This window comes from Nerophis ophidion, unplaced genomic scaffold (genome assembly GCF_033978795.1).
Source record: "Nerophis ophidion isolate RoL-2023_Sa unplaced genomic scaffold, RoL_Noph_v1.0 HiC_scaffold_34, whole genome shotgun sequence".
In the NCBI taxonomy this organism is placed as follows: Eukaryota; Metazoa; Chordata; class Actinopteri; order Syngnathiformes; family Syngnathidae; genus Nerophis; species Nerophis ophidion.
Genome location: NW_026906956.1, coordinates 631,679 through 651,862, shown reverse-complemented (window position 1 = coordinate 651,862; position 20,184 = coordinate 631,679). Strand labels below are relative to the sequence as shown.

At 41.1% G+C, this 20,184-nt stretch overlaps 1 protein-coding gene across 4 annotated transcripts; it reads left to right on the top strand.

Moving 5' to 3' along the window:
* The first annotated feature begins 1,865 nt into the window (after nucleotides 1-1,865).
* Nucleotides 1,866-17,360, top strand: LOC133546613 (major histocompatibility complex class I-related gene protein-like). 4 transcript variants are annotated; one of them, XR_009805249.1, is made up of 8 exons: nucleotides 1,867-2,045; nucleotides 3,122-3,388; nucleotides 3,550-3,828; nucleotides 5,791-6,099; nucleotides 6,182-6,286; nucleotides 6,385-6,458; nucleotides 8,616-8,695; nucleotides 8,821-10,124. XR_009805249.1 is itself a non-coding variant. In XM_061892397.1 (8 exons), exons 1-7 carry the CDS (start codon nucleotides 1,988-1,990, stop codon nucleotides 8,657-8,659), a joined length of 1,080 nt encoding a protein of 359 aa, XP_061748381.1. In that variant the 5' UTR covers nucleotides 1,867-1,987; the 3' UTR covers nucleotides 8,660-8,695; nucleotides 17,034-17,162. The 4 variants fall into 4 exon arrangements, 3 of the variants coding, with proteins under 3 accessions (XP_061748379.1, XP_061748381.1, XP_061748380.1); XM_061892397.1 differs by lacking the exon at nucleotides 8,821-10,124 and adding an exon at nucleotides 17,034-17,162 and having other exon boundaries at nucleotides 6,385-6,402; XM_061892396.1 differs by having other exon boundaries at nucleotides 6,385-6,402.
* Nucleotides 17,361-20,184: the final 2,824 nt, after the last annotated feature.

The window sequence follows — 20,184 nt, the reverse complement described above, 5'->3', positions numbered from 1 at the left end:
AACTCTTGGCACCACCTTAAAGGCACCTGGAATGCTGTCCTCCGAGTCCTTCGTCATCGGGAGGATCTTAGTTGTGGCATTTCCAGTTTTGCTGGCTTCAATGCCACAGTGTACAGCCAGCTTGGCGTAGATTGAGTGGAATTGCTGTGTGTTGGCATTGTTGTTGCAGCCTCCTGTTTATAATAAGAGAAGAGAACATACATAAGATTGTGCATTAGCACCCTCATCTTACATTCTTATGGACATATACATATATAGTTATTAATATTGTATTTCTTGAAATGCCTTATGCCTATATAAAAGATGAAACAATTAAAATGTACCTCTTCATTTCATATTTTCAGTTATCAACACACAGCACATGATTTATGAAGGTGAACAAATGTAACAAACAATCCTTGATGTGATTAAATGAGTGACTCATTAAAATACATCTTTGGTATCATTTTTTTTAAGTTTAAGTCCCAACGATGAATTGTAGATGAGACTAATATTTATAGCAGGAAATCAACTGCAAACAAAGTTATCCTTTTCCTCATTAGCGTCACGATCTCAGCAGCACCAATAAATCCAACTTTGTCTTTCAGGGATGAATGTTTAATTAGTGGAGCCCTCAGATGTAAAGACATTGGTGCATCTAATGCTTTCTTCTCTAAATCCTTGTGAGTGTCACATGAAGTGAGGTCGCAGCGAGCAGTAACGTCTTGCTGATGAGAAATGCTTTAAATCTTTAAAAACGATATTTTTATTAAGAGTGTAAAAATCCACTCCATCCCATTTTAGATATATTTTTTTAATGATCGCTTTTATATTTGTCGCTAAAGCTTTCTGCACGGATTCAGGTGAATAAACAGAAGCCTAATGGGACTCTAGACTAGACCATAGTTTGAAACCCGGAAGTGTCCAGATGTGCCTCGAGGTCACGTGATTGCAACCCAGCTATACCACATTTTGGTCTCAAACTCTACACTCACTCTCACTTCTTTTATTTCTAGCCTCCAGCTGCTTGACCATCGTGTCAATTAAGCCACGAAGAAGAACAAACGGTATGACGTCATATGCAACCCAGCCCGTGCAAGCTACATTTTTCCAGCACAAAAGTCGCTTTCTTAAACTGAAACCCAATTTTCTACATTAAAATATTAATGACATTTTGGAAAATGGTAAAAATGATAAACAGCCTGAAATTATTATCTCTATTGGAGAAATAAAGTTCTTTTAAACAAGCCCAGTTTTTATTTAATGCATTTACTTATATATATTTTTATTTTAATCTCATTTGTATTGTGTCTTATTGTTCCAGGTCTGCTTGGTATGAGCATTGTATTTAATTTGATGTATTTTATATTCCTATGTAATTGTTGAACTTGCTATAAAATATTGAATGGTGTTGTGTTGAAAGTGCCTTGATGTGTGTGTGCATTGTATATGTATGTTCAATTATTACAAAAACACAAACAATTGAAAATAAAACAAAAGTGATAGGTCATTGTTTTTTGTCCTTTTAAAAGAGTGTTTTAAACGCTTAGACCCTACAATATCACTTGTTTTTGTGTATTTGTTTCTAATTTATTATGTGTGTATTATAATAAAGCTGCTTCAAGAAACATGACATCACCTCCGACACTTTTATTCTTGTGATGATGACATGACTTTTATGGAGTTAATATTCATGTGTTAGCTGCAGTGGAGGAACTGCCTTGCTGTCAAATATTTCTATCCTCCTCCAGGAAGTGATTTCAAGTCACGTGATTTCCCCGAAATCAGCCGTTAGCAAATGTGTGCGCAAAGCAAACCAGCTTACCTGGTGACAATGACGTGTACAATTCTCATTGGCTCAGGGGAGATTTGATATAAAAGCTGGTTTCCGCCTTGGCGTCCATTTCATGTTTACTCGTCAAGCAAGTTGTCGTCGCCTTGCTTTTCTCTGAGGATTAAAACTAGAAACTTTGTTTTTTTCTGGACTTCCGCACTTTTGTGACATTTAATGATGAACTTGCTTTGCTTCTTCCTCCTAGTTGTACAAACACACAGCGTGACGCCTGGTAAGTCCACTTTCTTTACAACTTTATACACCTCATTCCTACATGCTCAGTCCATACAAAATACTCTCTTTTATTTCTTCTCATTATTATTGACGCTCTTCTCTTCTCATCAGTCAATAGTTTGCATCTTCATTTGTTGCTCAAACTTTGAACGAGTCAAACTTGTTCAAGTTGTCTCACTTTAACAGCAACATACATCCAACTTTTTACTTTAGCATTTCCGCAAACGTCGGTTTCACTTTTAAATAGGAAAATGACAATAATTAATCCAGGAAACAATCAGGAGTATCAGTTATAAAATGAGATGTAGATCAGAAGTATTTAATGTACACAAAAATCACTTTATTGGTGGGAATTATTGTGAAATAATGGATATAATTGACCCCAAAGGGACAAGCGGTAGGAAATGGATGGATGGATTATTGTTTATTGTTTGTTTATTGAGGATCCCCATTAGCCGACGCACACACGGCAAATAGGGATCCTCTTTTCAAAAGTTCAAAGTAAAATAATAATGCACACATTTATTTACAAATAAAAGAAAGGAAAAATAAAAATACAAAATAACAGTACACACGTCTAATTACAATAAAAGAGAAGAAAAAACATGAAAGATGAACTCTTAAGTCTAAAAAGTGACTCAATATGATTCTTAAATGTTTTTTTTACTGGTAATAGTCCTAATATGTAAAAGAAGAGTATTATAATATTGTTGTTGTATTCCATTGCCAACATTCCATCAGGCGGTGCTATATTTCCATGCTTTGGCAGTGACATCACTAGTTGGAACTTCCCCTCACCTGGAAAAACAACTTTCACTTCTCTGCCGGCAATAATGTCATCTATTTATTTGACACTTGAAATAAGTGCAGTTCTTCATGTGTGTGGTCTTAAAGTGAGGTATAAATGTGAGATGCATGACATCAAAGACACACGCTGTTATTGTCTCCTGGAACAGGAAGTGATTGTTTACTGGGAGAAGCAGCCGTGTTTGAAGTTGAAATGAAGACAGCATCATTTCAAATAGGAATTGTTCAACATGAAAGTCAAGAATCAAATGTTGTTTTGTCTTTCAGTGATTCACACGCTGCAGTATTTCACCACCGCATGCTCTCAAGTTCCAAACTTCCCAGAGTATGTGAGTGTTGGTTATGTTGATGAAGTTGAGGTGAGTTACTATGACAGCAACATCAGGAAAGCAGAATCCAAACAGGACTGGATGAACAAAATCACAGCAGAGAATCCAAACTACTGGAAGATAGAAACAGAGAAGAATGTTGTTGGTGAACATGTCTACAAAGACAACATTGAAACAGCCATGAAGCGTTTCAACCAAACTGGAGGTTTGTTTATGTTGAACTTTCTACTATTCTACTATATTTGATATTTTGGTAGTGTATTAAAAACACACATTACCTTGTCTCCGTCCATCCCATAATAAGCTGCAACCAAGACATGTTGTGTGTTAGTTTCTCTCTGCTTTACAACACTTTGTGTCTCTCAGGTGTTCACACTGTCCAGATGATGACAGGATGTGAATGGAATGATGAGACTGATGAAGTTAAAGGTTGGAGGCAGTACAGTTATGATGGAGAAGATTTCATATCGTTGGACGTGAAGACATGGACATGGACTGCAGCAAAACAACAAGCTTTCCCCACCAAACTCAAGTGGGACCAGGACACACATGAACTAGACTACAATAAGTATTATTACACTGAGCTATGTCCTTCTTACTTGAAGAAGTATGTGGAGTATGGGAAGAAGGTCCTAATGAGAACAGGTAGAAGCACACCTTGTACTTTCACCTTCTCACATGTTAGCACTCCCCCTATAGGAACATTACTCACATTACACTCTCTCTCTCTCCATACTCTTTTCTCTTCACCTCCTTTTCTCTCCATCTTGACCTCCATTCCCTCTTTCTTTACTACAATGTTCTCCCCTTTTCTCCATCTTTACCTTTATTCGCTCCTATTCTCTCCATCTTTACCTCCATTTCTCATTTTTCTGAATCTTTCCCTTCTTTCTCTTCTTTTCTCTCCATCTTTACCTTCATTTTCTCCTTCTTTGCCTTTATTCGCTCCATCCTTACCTTCATTCTCCTTTTCTCTCCATCTTTACCTTCATTTTCTCCTTCTTTGCCTTTATTCGCTCCATCCTTACCTTCATTCTCCTTTTCTCTCCATCTTTACCGTCATTCTCTCTTTTTCTCTCCATCTTTACCTGCATTCTGTCCTTTTCTCGCCATCTTTATATCCATTCTCTCCATCTTGACCTTCATTCTCACTTTCTGTCCTTTTCTTCCATCTTTCCCTTCATGCTCTCCATTTCTCTCCATATTTACCTCCAATCTCTCCTTTTCTATCCATCTTTACCTTTATTCACTCCTATTCTCCCCATCTTTACCTTTTTTCTCTCCGTTTTTCTCCATCTTTACATCCATTTCTCCTCCTCTCCTTCTTTTCATTCTCTCATTTTGTTTCCATCTTTACCTTCATTCTCCCCTTTTGTCTCCGTCTTTACCTTCTCTCTCTCATTTTCTATCGGGTTTGACCTTCGTTCTCTCCTTTTCTTTCCATCTTCCTCCTTTTCTCCCCATTTTTACTTTTATTCTCAACTTTTCTCTCAATCTTTGTCAATTCTCTCCATCTTGACCTCCATTCCCTCCTTTTCTCTCCATCTTTACTTCCATTTTCTCCTTCTCTCTCCTTTACATTCATTCTCTCATTTTTTTCCATCTTTATCTTCTTTCTCCCATTGTGTCTCCATTTTTACCTTATTTCTCTCCTTTTCTATCTATTTTCCTCCTTTTCTCCCCATTTTTACTTTTATTCTCAACCTTTCTCTCAATCTTTATGTCAATTCTCTTCATCTTTACCTTCTTTCTCTCCTTTTCTCTTTATCTTTAACTTCATTCTCACCTTCTCTCTCCTTCTTTACCCCATTCTCTCAATGTCTCTCCATTTTTACTTTTATTCTCAACCTTTCTCTCAATCTTTGTCAATTCTCTTCATCTTTACCTTCTTTCTCTCCTTTTCTCTTTATCTTTAACTTCATTCTCGCCTTCTCTCTCCTTCTTTACCCCATTCTCTCAATGTCTCTCCATTTTTACTTTTATTCTCAACCTTTCTCTCAATCTTTATGACAATTCTCTCCATCTTCACCTGCTTTCTCTCATTTTCTCTTTATCTTTAACTTCATTCTCGCCTTATCTCTCCTTCACGTCCATTCTCTCAATTTCTCTCCATCTTTACCTCCATGTTATTCTCTCCATTTTTGCCTCTACTCTCTCCTTTTCTATCCATTTTTACCTCCATTCTTTCCATTTATACCTTTATTCTCTCTTTTCTCTCCATCTTTAACTTCATTATTGCCTCTTCACCTCATCTTTACCTTCATTCTCTTCTTTTCTCTTCTTCTTCACCTTAATTTTCTCCTTCCCTCTCCTTCTTTACCTTCATTTGCTCCATCTGTACCTCCCTTATCTCTTGTTCTCCCCATCTTTACCTCCATTCTCTCCTTTTCTCTCCATCTTTACCTTCATGCTCACCTTTTCTCTTTCTTTTTACCTTAATTGTTTCCTTTTTTTTCTCCATCTTTACCTCCATTCTCTCCTTTTTTTTTGCCATCTTAACTTCATTTTCTCCTTTACCTTTTGTTCCATCCTTACCTTCATTTGTTACATCTTTACCTCCATCTTCTGTCCACGTCATCCTCCATTCCCACGTGACTTCCTGGGCAGAGCTTCCAAAGGTGTTCCTCCTCCAGAAGACGCCATCCTCTCCGGTCACCTGCATGGCGACAGGTTTCTACCCCGACCGAGCCGACTTGTTTTGGAGGAAAGACGGCGAGCAGATCTTCGAGGACGTGGAGCACGGAGAGCTGCTCCCCAACCACGACGGAACCTTCCAGTTGTCGGTGGAGCTGAAAGTGGAGGTGACGGCCGAGGTGGAGGGCAAGTACGAATGTGTGTTCCAGCTGTCTGGCGTGAAGGAGGACCTGGTCACCAAGCTGGAGAGAAGAAGCATCCTGAGCAACGCAAGCCCTGAAGGTGAGAAAGACACATGTTGAATAGTGTCAATGGAAGCACCTGATGTGACTTGTCAAACAAATCAATCATACCATACCAACAGGCAACGTGAGCGTCACTGCCACGCTGGCGGTCCTCGCTGTGGTGCTCCTCCTGGCGGCCCCCACCATCATCATCTTCATCATCAAGCGTCGCCCAAGCAGACAAGGTGAGGGACACAAATGTTTCCTCTTTCAGGAAGACGCCAACAAGTCTCTGCCGGCATTCATCAGATGTGAATTTCACCTGCTTTCTCTTTCATTTCAGCCCAATACCATGCAGCTGGTAAGTAAAACATCTTCTCTTTCTTGGAAACCAGAACAATAAACAAAGCACACTTTGTAAGTTTACCCCCACAAAGACGATCATTTATGACTTATTCATCTTTGTTATACACCTTTTATGTCCGCTATATTCAATATAATATTGACCTTCTGTTACATTCTGGATTGTTGGTATCTTTGTAAGGGTTAACTTGCAAACTTGCTGTTTGAAGGTGTGATGTAGACACCTGTTACAAGTTTAGCAGGGAAATAAAAGCTTCCCTCCATCAGGAGTAGCTTGATACTGGTGTAAGCCCACACAATAGAAAGTATCACAGCCAACTTTTGATGAGTGCTCATGATCATGAACATCAAGGGCCTGATCTATTAAAGGTTTGTGTGTATTAAAACATGTGCAAACCTCATCTACTTAACTCCTGCCCAGAGTCTCTGAAATGAGCAAAATAGAGAGCGCAAGCCATTGAGCGTGTCTGTCTTCATGTACAGTCCTGGTCAAAAGTTTACATACACTTGTAAAGAACATCATGTCATGGCTGACTTCAGTTTGCAATCATTTCTACAACCCTTATGTGTTTGTGATGTAGTGATTGGAGCACATACTTGTTGCTCACAAAAAACATTCATGAAGTTTGCTTCTTTTATGAATTTATTATGGCTCTACTGTACATGTGAGCAAATGTGCTGGGTCAAAAGTGTACATACAGCAATGTTAATATTTGCTTACATGTCCTTTGGCAAGTTTCACTGCAATAAGGTGCCTTTGGTAGCCATCCACAAGCTTCTGCTCGAATTTTTGACCACTTCTCTTGACAAAATTGGGGCAGTTCTGACATGGACTTGTTTCTTGTGCATTGTCCACACGTTTAAGTCAGGACTTTGGGAAGGCCATTCTAAAACCTTCATTCTAACACGATTTAGCCATTCCTTGACCACTTTTGACGTGTGTTTGGGGTCATTGTCCTGTTGGAACACCCAACTCCGCCCAAGACCCAACCTCCTGGCTGATGATTTAAGGTTGTCCGGAAAAAATTGGAGGTAATCCTCCTTTTTTCATTGTCCCATTTACTCTCCGTAAAGCACCAGTTCCATTTACAGCAAAACAGGCCCAGAGCATAATACTTCCACCACTATGCTTGACGGTTGGCATGGTGTTCCTGGGATTAAAGGACTCACCTTTTCTCCTCCAAACATATTGCTGGGTATTGTGGCCAAACAGCTCAATTTTTGTTAAATCTGACCACAGAACTTTCCTCCAGAAAGCCTTATCTTTGTCCATGCCGTGTCAGGTGAAACAAAACGTGAGCTGTTTGGCCACAATACCCAGCAATATGTTTGGAGGAGAAAAGGTGAGTCCTTGAATCCCAGGAACACCATCCTTACCGTCAAGCATGGTGGTGGTAGTATTATGCTCTGGGCCTGTTTTGCAGCCAATAAAACTGGTGCTTTAAATGGGACAATGAAAAAGGAAGATTAGCTCCAAATTCTTCTGGACAAGCTAACATCATCAGCCTGGAGGTTGGGTCTTGGACGCAGTTGGGTGTTCCAACAGGACAATGACCCCAAACACACCTCAAAAGTGGTCAAGGAATGGTTAGAATTAAGGTTTTAGAATGGCCTTCCCAAAGTCCAGACTTAAATGTGTGGATAATGCTGAAGAAACAAGTCCATGTCAGAAAAACAACTAATATAGCTTAACTGCACCAATTTTGTCAAGAGGCGTGAAAAACCAAAAGCGCCTTATTGCAGTGAAACTTGCCAAAGGACATGTAAGCAAATATTAACATTGCTGTATGTACACTTTTGACCCAGCACATTTGCTCACATGTACAGTAGACCCATAATAAATTCATAAAAGAAGCAAACTTCATGAATGTTTTTTGTGAGCAACAAGTATGTGCTCCAATCACTACATCACAAATAAATAAGAGTTGTAGAAATGATTGGAAACTCAAGACAGCCATGACATGATGTTCTTTACAGGTGTATGGAAACTTTTGACCTGACTAAGACACTGGAGGGCTGCTTGCACATGAGCCTTGAAGCCAAGCTGAACCTGTTTGGAGACTTAGTCTTAGACTAGTCAGGAAGTAGAAGAGCAGAATTCCCAGCTGCAAAGATGTGATATGAGTGAAGATGGACTTCCTTCACCAGAGTGAGGTGTGGGCTTAGCATGAGCAGCGTAAGCAGCTCACGGTGCGTTTTGTGCTCCGCCAGCTGGTGACGGTGGTAACCAGCTCTCAGAGAGACGTGAAGGCTGAAGGCTGAAGGCTGAAGGCTGAGTGACACACAGCACAGTGAGGACTTTGCTTTTTCACACACCTCCAAATGTTCTTCTGACTTTGTGTGAAGATGATGTTCACTCTGCTAACATCTGCACCTGCTTTTGTTGGGAATGTGCTGAGTCATCTTCTTCCTCCAGGATGCTTTGTGCACTGGAACACAGAGAGATGTCTCCATCGCTGAGGGACCTCATCACACTTGGACTTTTCTTTCACATCTGCACTAATTGCTCCTCATCTTACACCATGTCTTCTTTGGCTGTTTGTGGCTGACAAAACACCTTCAATCTGCATTTGTCTACAATATTTTATCAGATGTTGATCTTTGTGTCCATGTAGTTGTGATGTCATCATTTGGGGCTCATGTGTCATCACATTGACAAGGATTTCTTCTTTCCTTTTCAAACCAATAGACAGCTGCTTATCAGTGAATATCACCTTGTGTCACATCTCATCATTATTTTTAACAATATTTTGCAACATTAGTACCATTTTTAACTACTTCCGTATGCTAATATTAATTGTTTTTGATGTAATATTTAAGAATGATGATTATGAGAACTGCTGTCCAGTTGTTTTATCTTCTTTTCTGATGACATTAGTCTCATTTGCAATGCAGTTGCACTTCCAAGACCATTAGATGGCAGCACTGTATAACTATTTATGCTATGTTGTCAAACTAGAAAGTAGCTTTTTTTTTCAGGAAATTAACTTTTTAGGTTGCGCCCTACAAAGTGTCAATACTGTAAGAATAGTTATTACACAAAATTGTAAAATTCGAACTATAATCTTAGTTGTTTCCTTTACCAAATTCCAAGGTGTTGAAATCGCCATGTAAAATCCTTCATGTAAATAGTAGCCTGTCTTTGGCAAATCCTATGTAAATTAGCAATAAGATAGCGCATTTTGGAAGAGTGTCGCATTACTTTATGTTTGCGCTGTTTTTTTATTAAGCACACTTTATGGGTGTTGAAAATGGCAACATGACTTAGAGGGAGTTTGGCTGAGTCCGGCCTGAGTGCTGCTTGAGTGATTGTTTACCTGAGCCCGTGTTTAGTCTGAAACCGGACATGACGTCACATGCAACAAAGGTATCCAACTTGATTTTACATAATTGATAGTACTGAGGGAATCGGGTCATCACCTACACAAGTACTGAATTGGGTAGCCAACCTTACCAGTTAGTGTGACGGAGGGGGACAGTGACACAACATTTTTATGACAAAGCGTTGCAAAATATTTATATTTTTTGAAACAATTTGCTGTTTTTTACGTTCCTTTTTGCATAATCATATTTTCGCTTGATTGCCAAACATGCCGAGGATGTCATTTGGGAAGTAAACAAGGTAGGCCGTTCATATAGTCTTGATATTCAGTGTTTTATGTGTACAATGTTTCATGTACATTCTGGGGGTTTTATTCAGTAAAAACTTGTCAAATACAATTTCTGTTTTGGAGGTGGTTTGTCATTACACACATGATAACACTTTTAGCTTGCAGTCATGCAAAACAAGTATTAAATGATCTTAAGCCTTTACCTTGTCGGAAAAGTGACAATTTGAAATATTTTGTCAAATATCAACAGAAAGAATGAATGACAGAGTTCTTTATTAAAACACAATATATAATGGAAATGACTGCAAATTTAAGAGAGTAAAATAACACAATTCACCTGTTCTTCTGTTGATGCTAGTAGTGGAATGGTATACACATCTGCTGTGTGTGACAGTGGGTGTGGGTACGATTCCCGGTCAGGATGGGAAGGTAAACATTGATCTGAATCATCATGATTGTTGTGCTGTGGCGACCTCTCATGGGAAAAAAAAAAGAAAGACATTTACTGATTTAATTCTGTTAATTGTGTTATTCTGCACTCCAACATTAATTATTTGGTCATGTTTTTATTACAGTGTGATCTTATTACTCCAAGACATGTATCCAATGAAATACGGGTTTCACTCAAATAGTAAAACATGTTTTTCACAATGTCAGGTTCAAACATCGATGACATCTTTTAAACAAGACAAGAAGCAAGGAAATAAACAGAGACGGTATTCAATTTTGCTCAGTTTGAGGAGAAACATGTCGACCTGTAACCTCTTACAGTGTCACCCACGCGCTCACGGAAAAATGTTCACGTCTCTTTTATATGGATGTTCCCTGTTTACATAACAACAGCTGTTTCAAAAGGAATTGGGGGTATGTAAACAGCCATTGTTTTCGGTCACATTAACACAAATGAAAAAGATGCCTCAGGGTTGTACTGGTCCTGGATCGAGCTTGGGCAGGTCTTGGATCACAATAGATAACCCTTCCCGTCTCTTCCCATCGTCCACAGTGGTATTTTCCAAGCCTTTGGATTATTGCAACAAAGACAGCTTCCGTCTGTTCACTGGGAATTCAGAGAATGAAAAGTTTTTTTTGATAATTTACAAACAATTTGTCTGACACACATAAATAAAGAAGGTAAAAACAAGCAAACAAACAGAAAAATCACCACACCAGTAGAGATGAAGACAATCTGCCAACAAAATGTCTCCTATTTATTTTTTCAGAGAGTTGTCAAGCCTGCGTGTGATGGATGTGGCCTGCCAGTTAAAAAGTTTGCCCAAGATATTCTAGTAATTTATGCACAGATGAGATGTGTCGGCCTCAAAATATTACTTTGCATCACTTTTTGGCAACCAACAATTCATTGATTGAATTAATACATCCAAACACTTTATTGATATGTATGATGTGCATGAACAAAGAACAAGTGATGTTGTATGTAGCTTATAAACAAGGAAGAGGTTTGTAACACATCAACATCAACAAGTCCTTTAAAATCTCATTAATGTCACAGAATTGGACAAATCTTTGACTTTTCCAACCTAGCAAAGGCTTTAGATCATGCTACTTTTGTTGAACAAATGTTTTGCAGGTACAATAGTCAAGATAAACCTGCTTTCAAATCAACTTTAAAGAGACCTTATCTTTTATACTTTCTATTTGAGTGGACTAAATGTACTGTCATTTTAGCTGACTAAAATGTTGTGTGAGGTGGTTGACTTAAAGTAATCCATTTAGATTTAGCAGAGAGAAACTATTGTTTGTCACCTTGAGACTCTCACTGAAACCTAATAACCAGGTGATAAATCTGGAGGTAATAATGGACTCAGACTTGAACTTAAACAGCCACATGAAGTCGATAACATCGGCAGCTTTTACCAGCTGAAACACTTTGTCAACATCAGAGGAATAATGTCTGAATCAGACTTGGAGAGACTAAGTCTTTGTCTCCAGCAGTTTGGACTACTGTAATGCTCTTTTCACTTGGCTCTTTAAACCAGCTGTAAAGCAACTGCAGTACACCCAGAATGCTGCTGCTCAAGTCCTGACTAGAACTAGGAAATATGATCATATCAGTCCATATCAGTCCTGGCTTCCTGTAGCTACTCAGCTTTCCTTGTGTACAAGTCCTTTCATGGTCTTGTGCCAAAGTACATCTCTGACATGTTAGCTCTGAGAACCTTGTTTTATGAGGATTCTTCTTCTTTTATTTTGAAGTATTTTCCATGGATACTTCCATTTTATTGTTGCCTTCTTGTCATTTTCTGTACAGCACTTTGAATTGTGCTCTATAAATAAACTGGCCTTCCCTAATTGTTTTCAGAATAAAACACTTATTTCCAGCTTCAGAGGCACTGCTCATTTCTAGATGTAGAGATGTTGATTTGAGATATCTTCATTCAAGATGTCTTATCAAGTCAAATGTTTGACTAGTTGTTCAATGGATAGGTTGGGCTTCAGTTGAAGAAAAACAGCTGATGAGGAAGTTGGGCTGCAAACTTGACACACCTGTTGTGCTTGCCAGGTCACGTGATTTCCCAGAAAAGCCACTCAAGCATTTACCTGAGGTGGCCACTAGGGGCGCTCTCTAGCTAAGGTGACCAGAGTGGTGTCTAGAGAGAGTGTGGACAAGCAAATAACTCTAATTATTATTGTACTTCAGCTCATAAACTTGCAATAAAGTATATTTTTAGGACAATTTTGCATCCAGACTTGATGCACTCGGCCGCTACGTTCATGCAGTGTTTAGTCAGAGGAGACACGGACATCAGCGTGGATCTACAGGAGCTTTAGTTTTCAATTCGCCACAGAGTGAATTCCCGTCCTTCGCTATTTCTTTGGAAACAAAGTAAATAATATATACAAATAAATATATATATTATATGTAGCCTATTATTTAAACACTACTGACAAGTGATGCACCCAAAATGTGGTGGTCTTTGCTCACCAAAAGCGGATGTTGTGGTGAGCAAACAAATATCCACGGCACACACGAATGACGTAGCTCGCCCAAAGCTGATGAGCAAGTCACATTCAGGTCGCATTACGTTGAGACAGAAGTTCCACTTAATAAAATGACATTCCAATTTGAATCAGGACTACTTCCTGAGGTGGCCTCAATCTGATGCCAAAAGATCAGATTTGAAGGACTTTGGAGAGTTTGGACTGTCACAAAAAATCAGATCTTTGTCACTTGAGGGCAACAAATAATCAGATTTGGTGTGCAGTGTAAACGCGTCTATAAGACCTGCTCAGTGGTCTTGTGGTTAGAGTGTCCGCCCTGAGACTGGAAGGTGGAGAGTCTATAAGACCTGCTCAGTGGCCTTGTGGTTAGAGTGTCCGCCCTGAGACTGGAAGGTGGAGAGTCTATAAGACCTGCTCAGTGGTCTTGTGGTTAGAGTGTCCGCCCTGAGACTGGAAGGTGGAGAGTCTATAAGACCTGCTCAGTGGCCTTGTGGTTAGAGTGTCCGCCCTGAGACTGGAAGGTGGAGAGTATATAAGACCTGCTCAGTGGTCTTGTGGTTAGAGTGTCCGCCCTGTGACTGGAAGGTGGAGAGTCTATAAGACCTGCTCAGTGGCCTTGTGGTTAGAGTGTCCGACCTGAGACTGGAAGGTGGAGAGTCTATAAGACCTGCTCAGTGGTCTTGTGGTTAGAGTGTCCGCCCTGAGACTGGAAGGTGGAGAGTTTATAAGACCTGCTCAGTGGTCTTGTGGTTAGAGTGTCCGCCCTGAGACTGGAAGGTGGAGAGTCTATAAGACCTGCTCAGTGGTCTTGTGGTTAGAGTGTCCGCCCTGAGACTGGAAGGTGGAGAGTTTATAAGACCTGCTCAGTGGCCTTGTGGTTAGAGTGTCCGCCCTGAGACTGGAAGGTGGAGAGTTTATAAGACCTGCTTAGTGGTCTTGTGGTTAGAGTGTCCGCCCTGAGACTGTAAGGTGGAGAGTTTATAAGACCTGCTCAGTGGTCTTGTGGTTAGAGTGTCCGCCCTGAGACTGGAAGGTGGAGAGTCTATAAGACCTGCTCAGTGGTCTTGTGTTTAGAGTGTCCGCCCTGAGACTGGAAGGTGGAGAGTCTATAAGACCTGCTCAGTGGTCTTGTGGTTAGAGTGTCCGCCCCGAGACTGGAAGGTGGAGAGTCTATAAGACCTGCTCAGTGGTCTTGTGGTTAGAGTGTCCGCCCTGAGACTGGAAGGTGGAGAGTCTATAAGACCTGCTCAGTGGTCTTGTGGTTAGAGTGTCCGCCCTGTGACTGGAAGGTGGAGAGTTTATAAGACCTGCTCAGTGGCCTTGTGGTTAGAGTGTCCGCCCTGAGACTGGAAGGTGGAGAGTCTATAAGACCTGCTCAGTGGTCTTGTGGTTAGAGTGTCCGCCCTGAGACTGGAAGGTGGAGAGTCTATAAGACCTGCTCAGTGGCCTTGTGGTTAGAGTGTCCGCCCTGAGACTGGAAGGTGGAGAGTCTATAAGACCTGCTCAGTGGCCTTGTGGGTAGAGTGTCCGCCCTGAGACTGGAAGGTGGAGAGTTTATAAGACCTGCTCAGTGGTCTTGTGGTTAGAGTGTCCGCCCTGAGACTGGAAGGTGGAGAGTCTATAAGACCTGCTCAGTGGTCTTGTGGTTAGAGTGTCCGCCCTGAGACTGGAAGGTGGAGAGTTTATAAGACCTGCTCAGTGGTCTTGTGGTTAGATTGTCCGTCCTGAGACTGGAAGGTGGAGAGTTTATAAGACCTGCTCAGTGGTCTTGTGGTTAGAGTGTCCGCCCTGAGACTGGAAGGTGGAGAGTTTATAAGACCTGCTCAGTGGTCTTGTGGTTAGATTGTCCGCCCTGAGACTGGAAGGTGGAGAGTTTATAAGACCTGCTCAGTGGTCTTGTGGTTAGAGTGTCCGCCCTGAGACTGGAAGATGGAGAGTTTATAAGACCTGCTCAGTGGTCTTGTGGTTAGAGTGTCCGCCCTGAGACTGGAAGGTGGAGAGTTTATAAGACCTGCTCAGTGGTCTTGTGGTTAGAGTGTCCGCCCTGAGACTGGAAGGTGGAGAGTTTATAAGACCTGCTCAGTGGTCTTGTGGTTAGAGTGTCCGCCCTGAGACTGGAAGGTGGAGAGTCTATAAGACCTGCTCAGTGGTCTTGTGTTTAGAGTGTCCGCCCTGAGACTGGAAGGTGGAGAGTCTATAAGACCTGCTCAGTGGTCTTGTGGTTAGAGTGTCCGCCCCGAGACTGGAAGGTGGAGAGTCTATAAGACCTGCTGAGTGGTCTTGTGGTTAGAGTGTCCGCCCTGAGACTGGAAGGTGGAGAGTCTATAAGACCTGCTCAGTGGTCTTGTGGTTAGAGTGTCCGCCCTGAGACTGGAAGGTGGAGAGTTTATAAGACCTGCTCAGTGGCCTTGTGGTTAGAGTGTCCACCCTGAGACTGGAAGGTGGAGAGTCTATAAGACCTGCTCAGTAGCCTTGTGGTTAGAGTGTCCGCCCTGAGACTGGAAGGTGGAGAGTCTATAAGACCTGCTCAGTGGTCTTGTGGTCAGAGTGTCCGCCCTGAGACTGGAAGGTGGAGAGTCTATAAGACCTGCTCAGTGGCCTTGTGGTTAGAGTGTCCGCCCTGAGACTGGAAGGTGGAGAGTCTATAAGACCTGCTCAGTGGTCTTGTGGTTAGAGTGTCCGCCCTGAGACTGGAAGGTGGAGAGTCTATAAGACCTGCTCAGTGGTCTTGTGGTTAGAGTGTCCGCCCTGAGACTGGAAGGTGGAGAGTCTATAAGACCTGCTCAGTGGTCTTGTGGTTAGAGTGTCCGCCCTGAGACTGGAAGGTGGAGAGTCTATAAGACCTGCTCAGTGGTCTTGTGGTTAGAGTGTCCGCCCTGAGACTGGAAGGTGGAGAGTCTCTAAGACCTGCTCAGTGGTCTTGTGGTTAGAGTGTCCGCCCTGAGACTGGAAGGTGGAGAGTTTATAAGACCTGCTCAGTGGCCTTGTGGTTAGAGTGTCCGCTCTGAGACTGGAAGGTGGAGAGTCTATAAGACCTGCTCAGTGGTCTTGTGGTTAGAGTGTCCGCCCTGAGACTGGAAGGTGGAGAGTTTATAAGAACTGCTCAGTGGTCTTGTGGTTAGAGTGTCCGCCCTGAGACTGGAAGGTGGAGAGTTTATAAGACCTGCTCAGTGGCCTTGTGGTTAGAGTGTCCGCCCTGAGACTGGAAGGTGGAGAGTCTATAAGACCTGCTCAGTGGCCTTGTGGTTAGAGTGTCCGCCCTGAGACTGGAAGGTGGAGAGTCTATAAGACCTGCTCAGTGGTCTTGTGGTTAGAGTGTCCGCCCTGAGACTGTAAGGTGGAGAGTTTATAAGACCTGCTCAGTGGCCTTGTGGTTAGAGTGTCCGCCCTGAGACTGGAAGGTGGAGAGTCTATAAGACCTGCTCAGTGGTCTTGTGGTTAGATTTTCCGCCCTGAGACTGGAAGGTGGAGAGTCTATAAGACCTGTTCAGTGGCCTTGTGGTTAGAGTGTCCGCCCTGAGACTGGAAGGTGGAGAGTTCAAACCCTGGGCGAGTCGTACCAAGGACTATAACAATGGGAGCCATTACCTCCCTGCTTGGCACTCAGCATCAAGGCTTGGAATTGGGGGTTAAATCACCAAAATGATTCCTGAGCGCGGCCACCGCTGCTGCTCACTGCTCCCCTCACCTCCCAGGATCTGAACATGGTGATGGGTTGAATGCAGAGGATAAATTCACCACACCGAGTGTGTGTGTGACTATCGTTGAGACTTAAACTTAAAAAATAATAGAAAAAATATATTTTAATGAGTCACTCATTTAATCACATCAAGGATTGTTTGTTACATTTGTTCACCTTCATAAATCATGTGCTGTGTGTTGATAACTGAAAATATGAAACGAAGAGAAACATTTTAATTGTTTCATCTTTTATATAGGCATAAGGCATTTCAAGAAATACAATATTAATAACTATATATGTATATGTCAATAAGAATGTAAGATGAGGGTGCTAATGCACAATCTTATGTATGTACTCTTCTCTTATTATAAACAGGAGGCTGCAACAACAATGCCAACACACAGCAATTCCACTCAATCTACGCCAAGCTGGCTGTACACTGTGGCATTGAAGCCAGCAAAACTGGAAATGCCACAACTAAGATCCTCCCTATGGTGGAGGACTCGGAGGACAGCATTCCAGGTGCCTTTAAGGTGGTGCCAAGATTAGCAACACTTGAAATACACTACTTTTTAAACAATACCAGACCCATAATGTACAGTATATTTGCGCAAAAAATCAGTATCAGACCCATATTGCCGATACCGGCCTGGATTTTACTTGGTATCGGTTCTGAATAAAAATCAGTGGTATTGCACATCACCAGTCTTTGTGCGTGCGTATAAAATGATTGGTGTTTACGGCGGTCACTCACCCTGTCTGGTCAACACGTACGTGCAGAGAACACGTGCACACGTACAAAAGCAGTCCAAGAGAGGCCACAAACAATTTGCAATCATGTTATTGTTAAGATAGGATTTACATTTAATCGAACTATCCAAATGACTATTATTAACTAACAACAGCCACATGTAATGCATGTGTTACGCAGGTATGTAGTTACATCATTACATCCAAATGACTATTATTAGCTAACAACAGCCACATGTAATGCATGTGTTACGCAGGTATGTAGTTACATCATTACATCCAAATGACTATTATTAGCTAACAACAGCCACATGTAATGCATGTGTTACGCAGGTATGTAGTTACATCATTACATCCAAATGACTATTATTAGCTAATAACAGCCACAACTAATGCATGTGTTACGCAGGTATGTAGTTACATCATTACATCCAAATGACTATTATTAGCTAACAACAGCCACATGTAATGCATGTGTTACGCAGGTATGTAGTTACATCATTACATCCAAATGACTATTATTAGCTAACAACTAATGCATGTGTTACGCAGGTATGTAGTTACATCATTACATCCAAATGACTATTATTAGCTAACAACAGCCACATGTAATGCATGTGTTACGCAGGTATGTAGTTACATCATTACATCCAAATGACTATTATTAGCTAACAACTAATGCATGTGTTACGCAGGTATGTAGTTACATCATTACATCCAAATGACTATTATTAGCTAACAACTAATGCATGTGTTACGCAGGTATGTAGTTACATCATTACATCCAAATGACTATTATTAGCTAACAACTAATGCATGTGTTACGCAGGTATGTAGTTACATCATTACATCCAAATGACTATTATTAGCTAACAACTAATGCATGTGTTACGCAGGTATGTAGTTACATCATTACATCCAAATGACTATTATTAGCTAACATGTAATGCATGTGTTACGCAGGTATGTAGTTACATCATTACATCCAAATGACTATTATTAGCTAACAACTAATGCATGTGTTACGCAGGTATGTAGTTACATCATTACATCCAAATGACTATTATTAGCTAACAACTAATGCATGTGTTACGCAGGTATGTAGTTACATCATTACATCCAAATGACTATTATTAGCTAACATGTAATGCATGTGTTACGCAGGTATGTAGTTACATCATTACATCCAAATGACTATTATTAGCTAACAACTAATGCATGTGTTACGCAGGTATGTAGTTACATCATTACGTCCTAGAAGCTGAAAGAAGGAGGGATATGCTGTGTGAAATCAATTGGAAAGTTAGCGCCCTCTAGACATCTGTGTAAATGTTGCAAACAGCCCCTTTAAGGCCTTTGCAAATGTTCCAGTCTGAAGTGAGACCTTAACTCAGGGGTAGGGAACCTATGGCTCTAGAGCCAGATGTGGCTCTTTTGATGACTGCATCTGGCTCTCGGATAAATCCGAGCTGACGTTGCTTAAAACGATAAGTAATGAATAATTCCACTTGTAATCAAAGTGTTAAAAATAATGTTAAAAATATAAAACATTCTCATGCATTTTTAATCCATCCGTTTTCTACCGCACCTGTTCAAAAAGTTGCGTTAATGGTAAGAAATTATTTATTTATTTTTGGTTAGTGTGGGGCTTGCCCTCCTGGGGGTTCTTCGGAGCACCAAGCACCGACATGAGAGCCTGTTTCAGGGTTACAATATTGTTTTATTCTTCAATAAGTCTCTCAGTTGCTTTCCAGCAATTGTATTTCCAGCCCCAACCCCGTCTCTCCTCCTGGCTGCTGCTTATAACAGAGCGACAGGTGATTAGATAACAAGGCCCAGGTGAGCCATCTACGCACCTGTCGCTTATTTCGAAGCCGGTACTGGCACATCCCAGTTCGCTGCAGGCCCGCATGCCACGCCCCCTCCACAGTTAGCTTCAGAATAACAATGTTATCACAAATAATAAGAAACTTATTATACTCTAGAAATGTTGGTCTTACTTAAAAATGCACGTCTTTTGTTGTGTTCAGTGTTAAAAAAAATTATATGGCTCTTACGGAAATATATTTTAAAATATTTGGCTTTTTGACTCTCTCAGCCAAAAAGGTTCCCGACCCCTGCGTTAACGAGATGAAGGAATTGTGCTGACAAACTGCTCAGCACAGACTTTAGACATCTAGTGGGTAACTCATCAAGGTGTGTATGTTAATGTTAGATATGTGCCGTCTCCAAGCAGAAGAACATCTTTCACCTTGGCTCTTGTTCGCTTTCTGCTGACTTCACCCATTTTAGACTTTTCTTTGTGTTTGGGATCGTCAGTCACATTTGGCACTTCTGCCTTGCATGGGTTAGATTCCAAGCCAGTGTTGGATCAGGAAGTAAAAACTAAAGCTGAAACAATTCATGCCATTGAATCGCTGTTGCCAAACTACTAAAAGTGGGAGGAGAGGAAAAGTGTGAGGCTGAATCTTTTGGTGGCAAAACATCCAGGAAAAGGAAAGTGAAATGTGAAATCCGACACGGTAAAGCCAAACATTGACTGGACGCTTGTTTCAAGCCACTTAAAGTCCTACTGAAAGCCACTACTAGCCACCACGCAGTCTGATAGTTTATATATCAATGATGAAATATTAACATTGCAACACATGCCAATACGGACGCTTTAGTTTAATAAATTGCAATTTTAAATTTACCGTGAAGTATCCTGTTGAAAACGTTGCGGTATGATGACGCGTATGATGAGGCGTGCGCGTGACGTCACGGATTGTAGCGGACA

Excerpts from the sequence above, each read along its gene's own strand:
- LOC133546613 (XM_061892395.1), top strand. The coding sequence starts at position 1,988 with ATGATGAACTTGCTTTGCTTCTTCCTCCTAGTTGTACAAACACACAGC. Across the intron at positions 2,046-3,121 it reads AACACACAGCGTGACGCCTG|TGATTCACACGCTGCAGTAT; the intron begins GTAAGTCCACTT and ends TTTGTCTTTCAG. Across the intron at positions 3,389-3,549 it reads GCGTTTCAACCAAACTGGAG|GTGTTCACACTGTCCAGATG; the intron begins GTTTGTTTATGT and ends TGTGTCTCTCAG.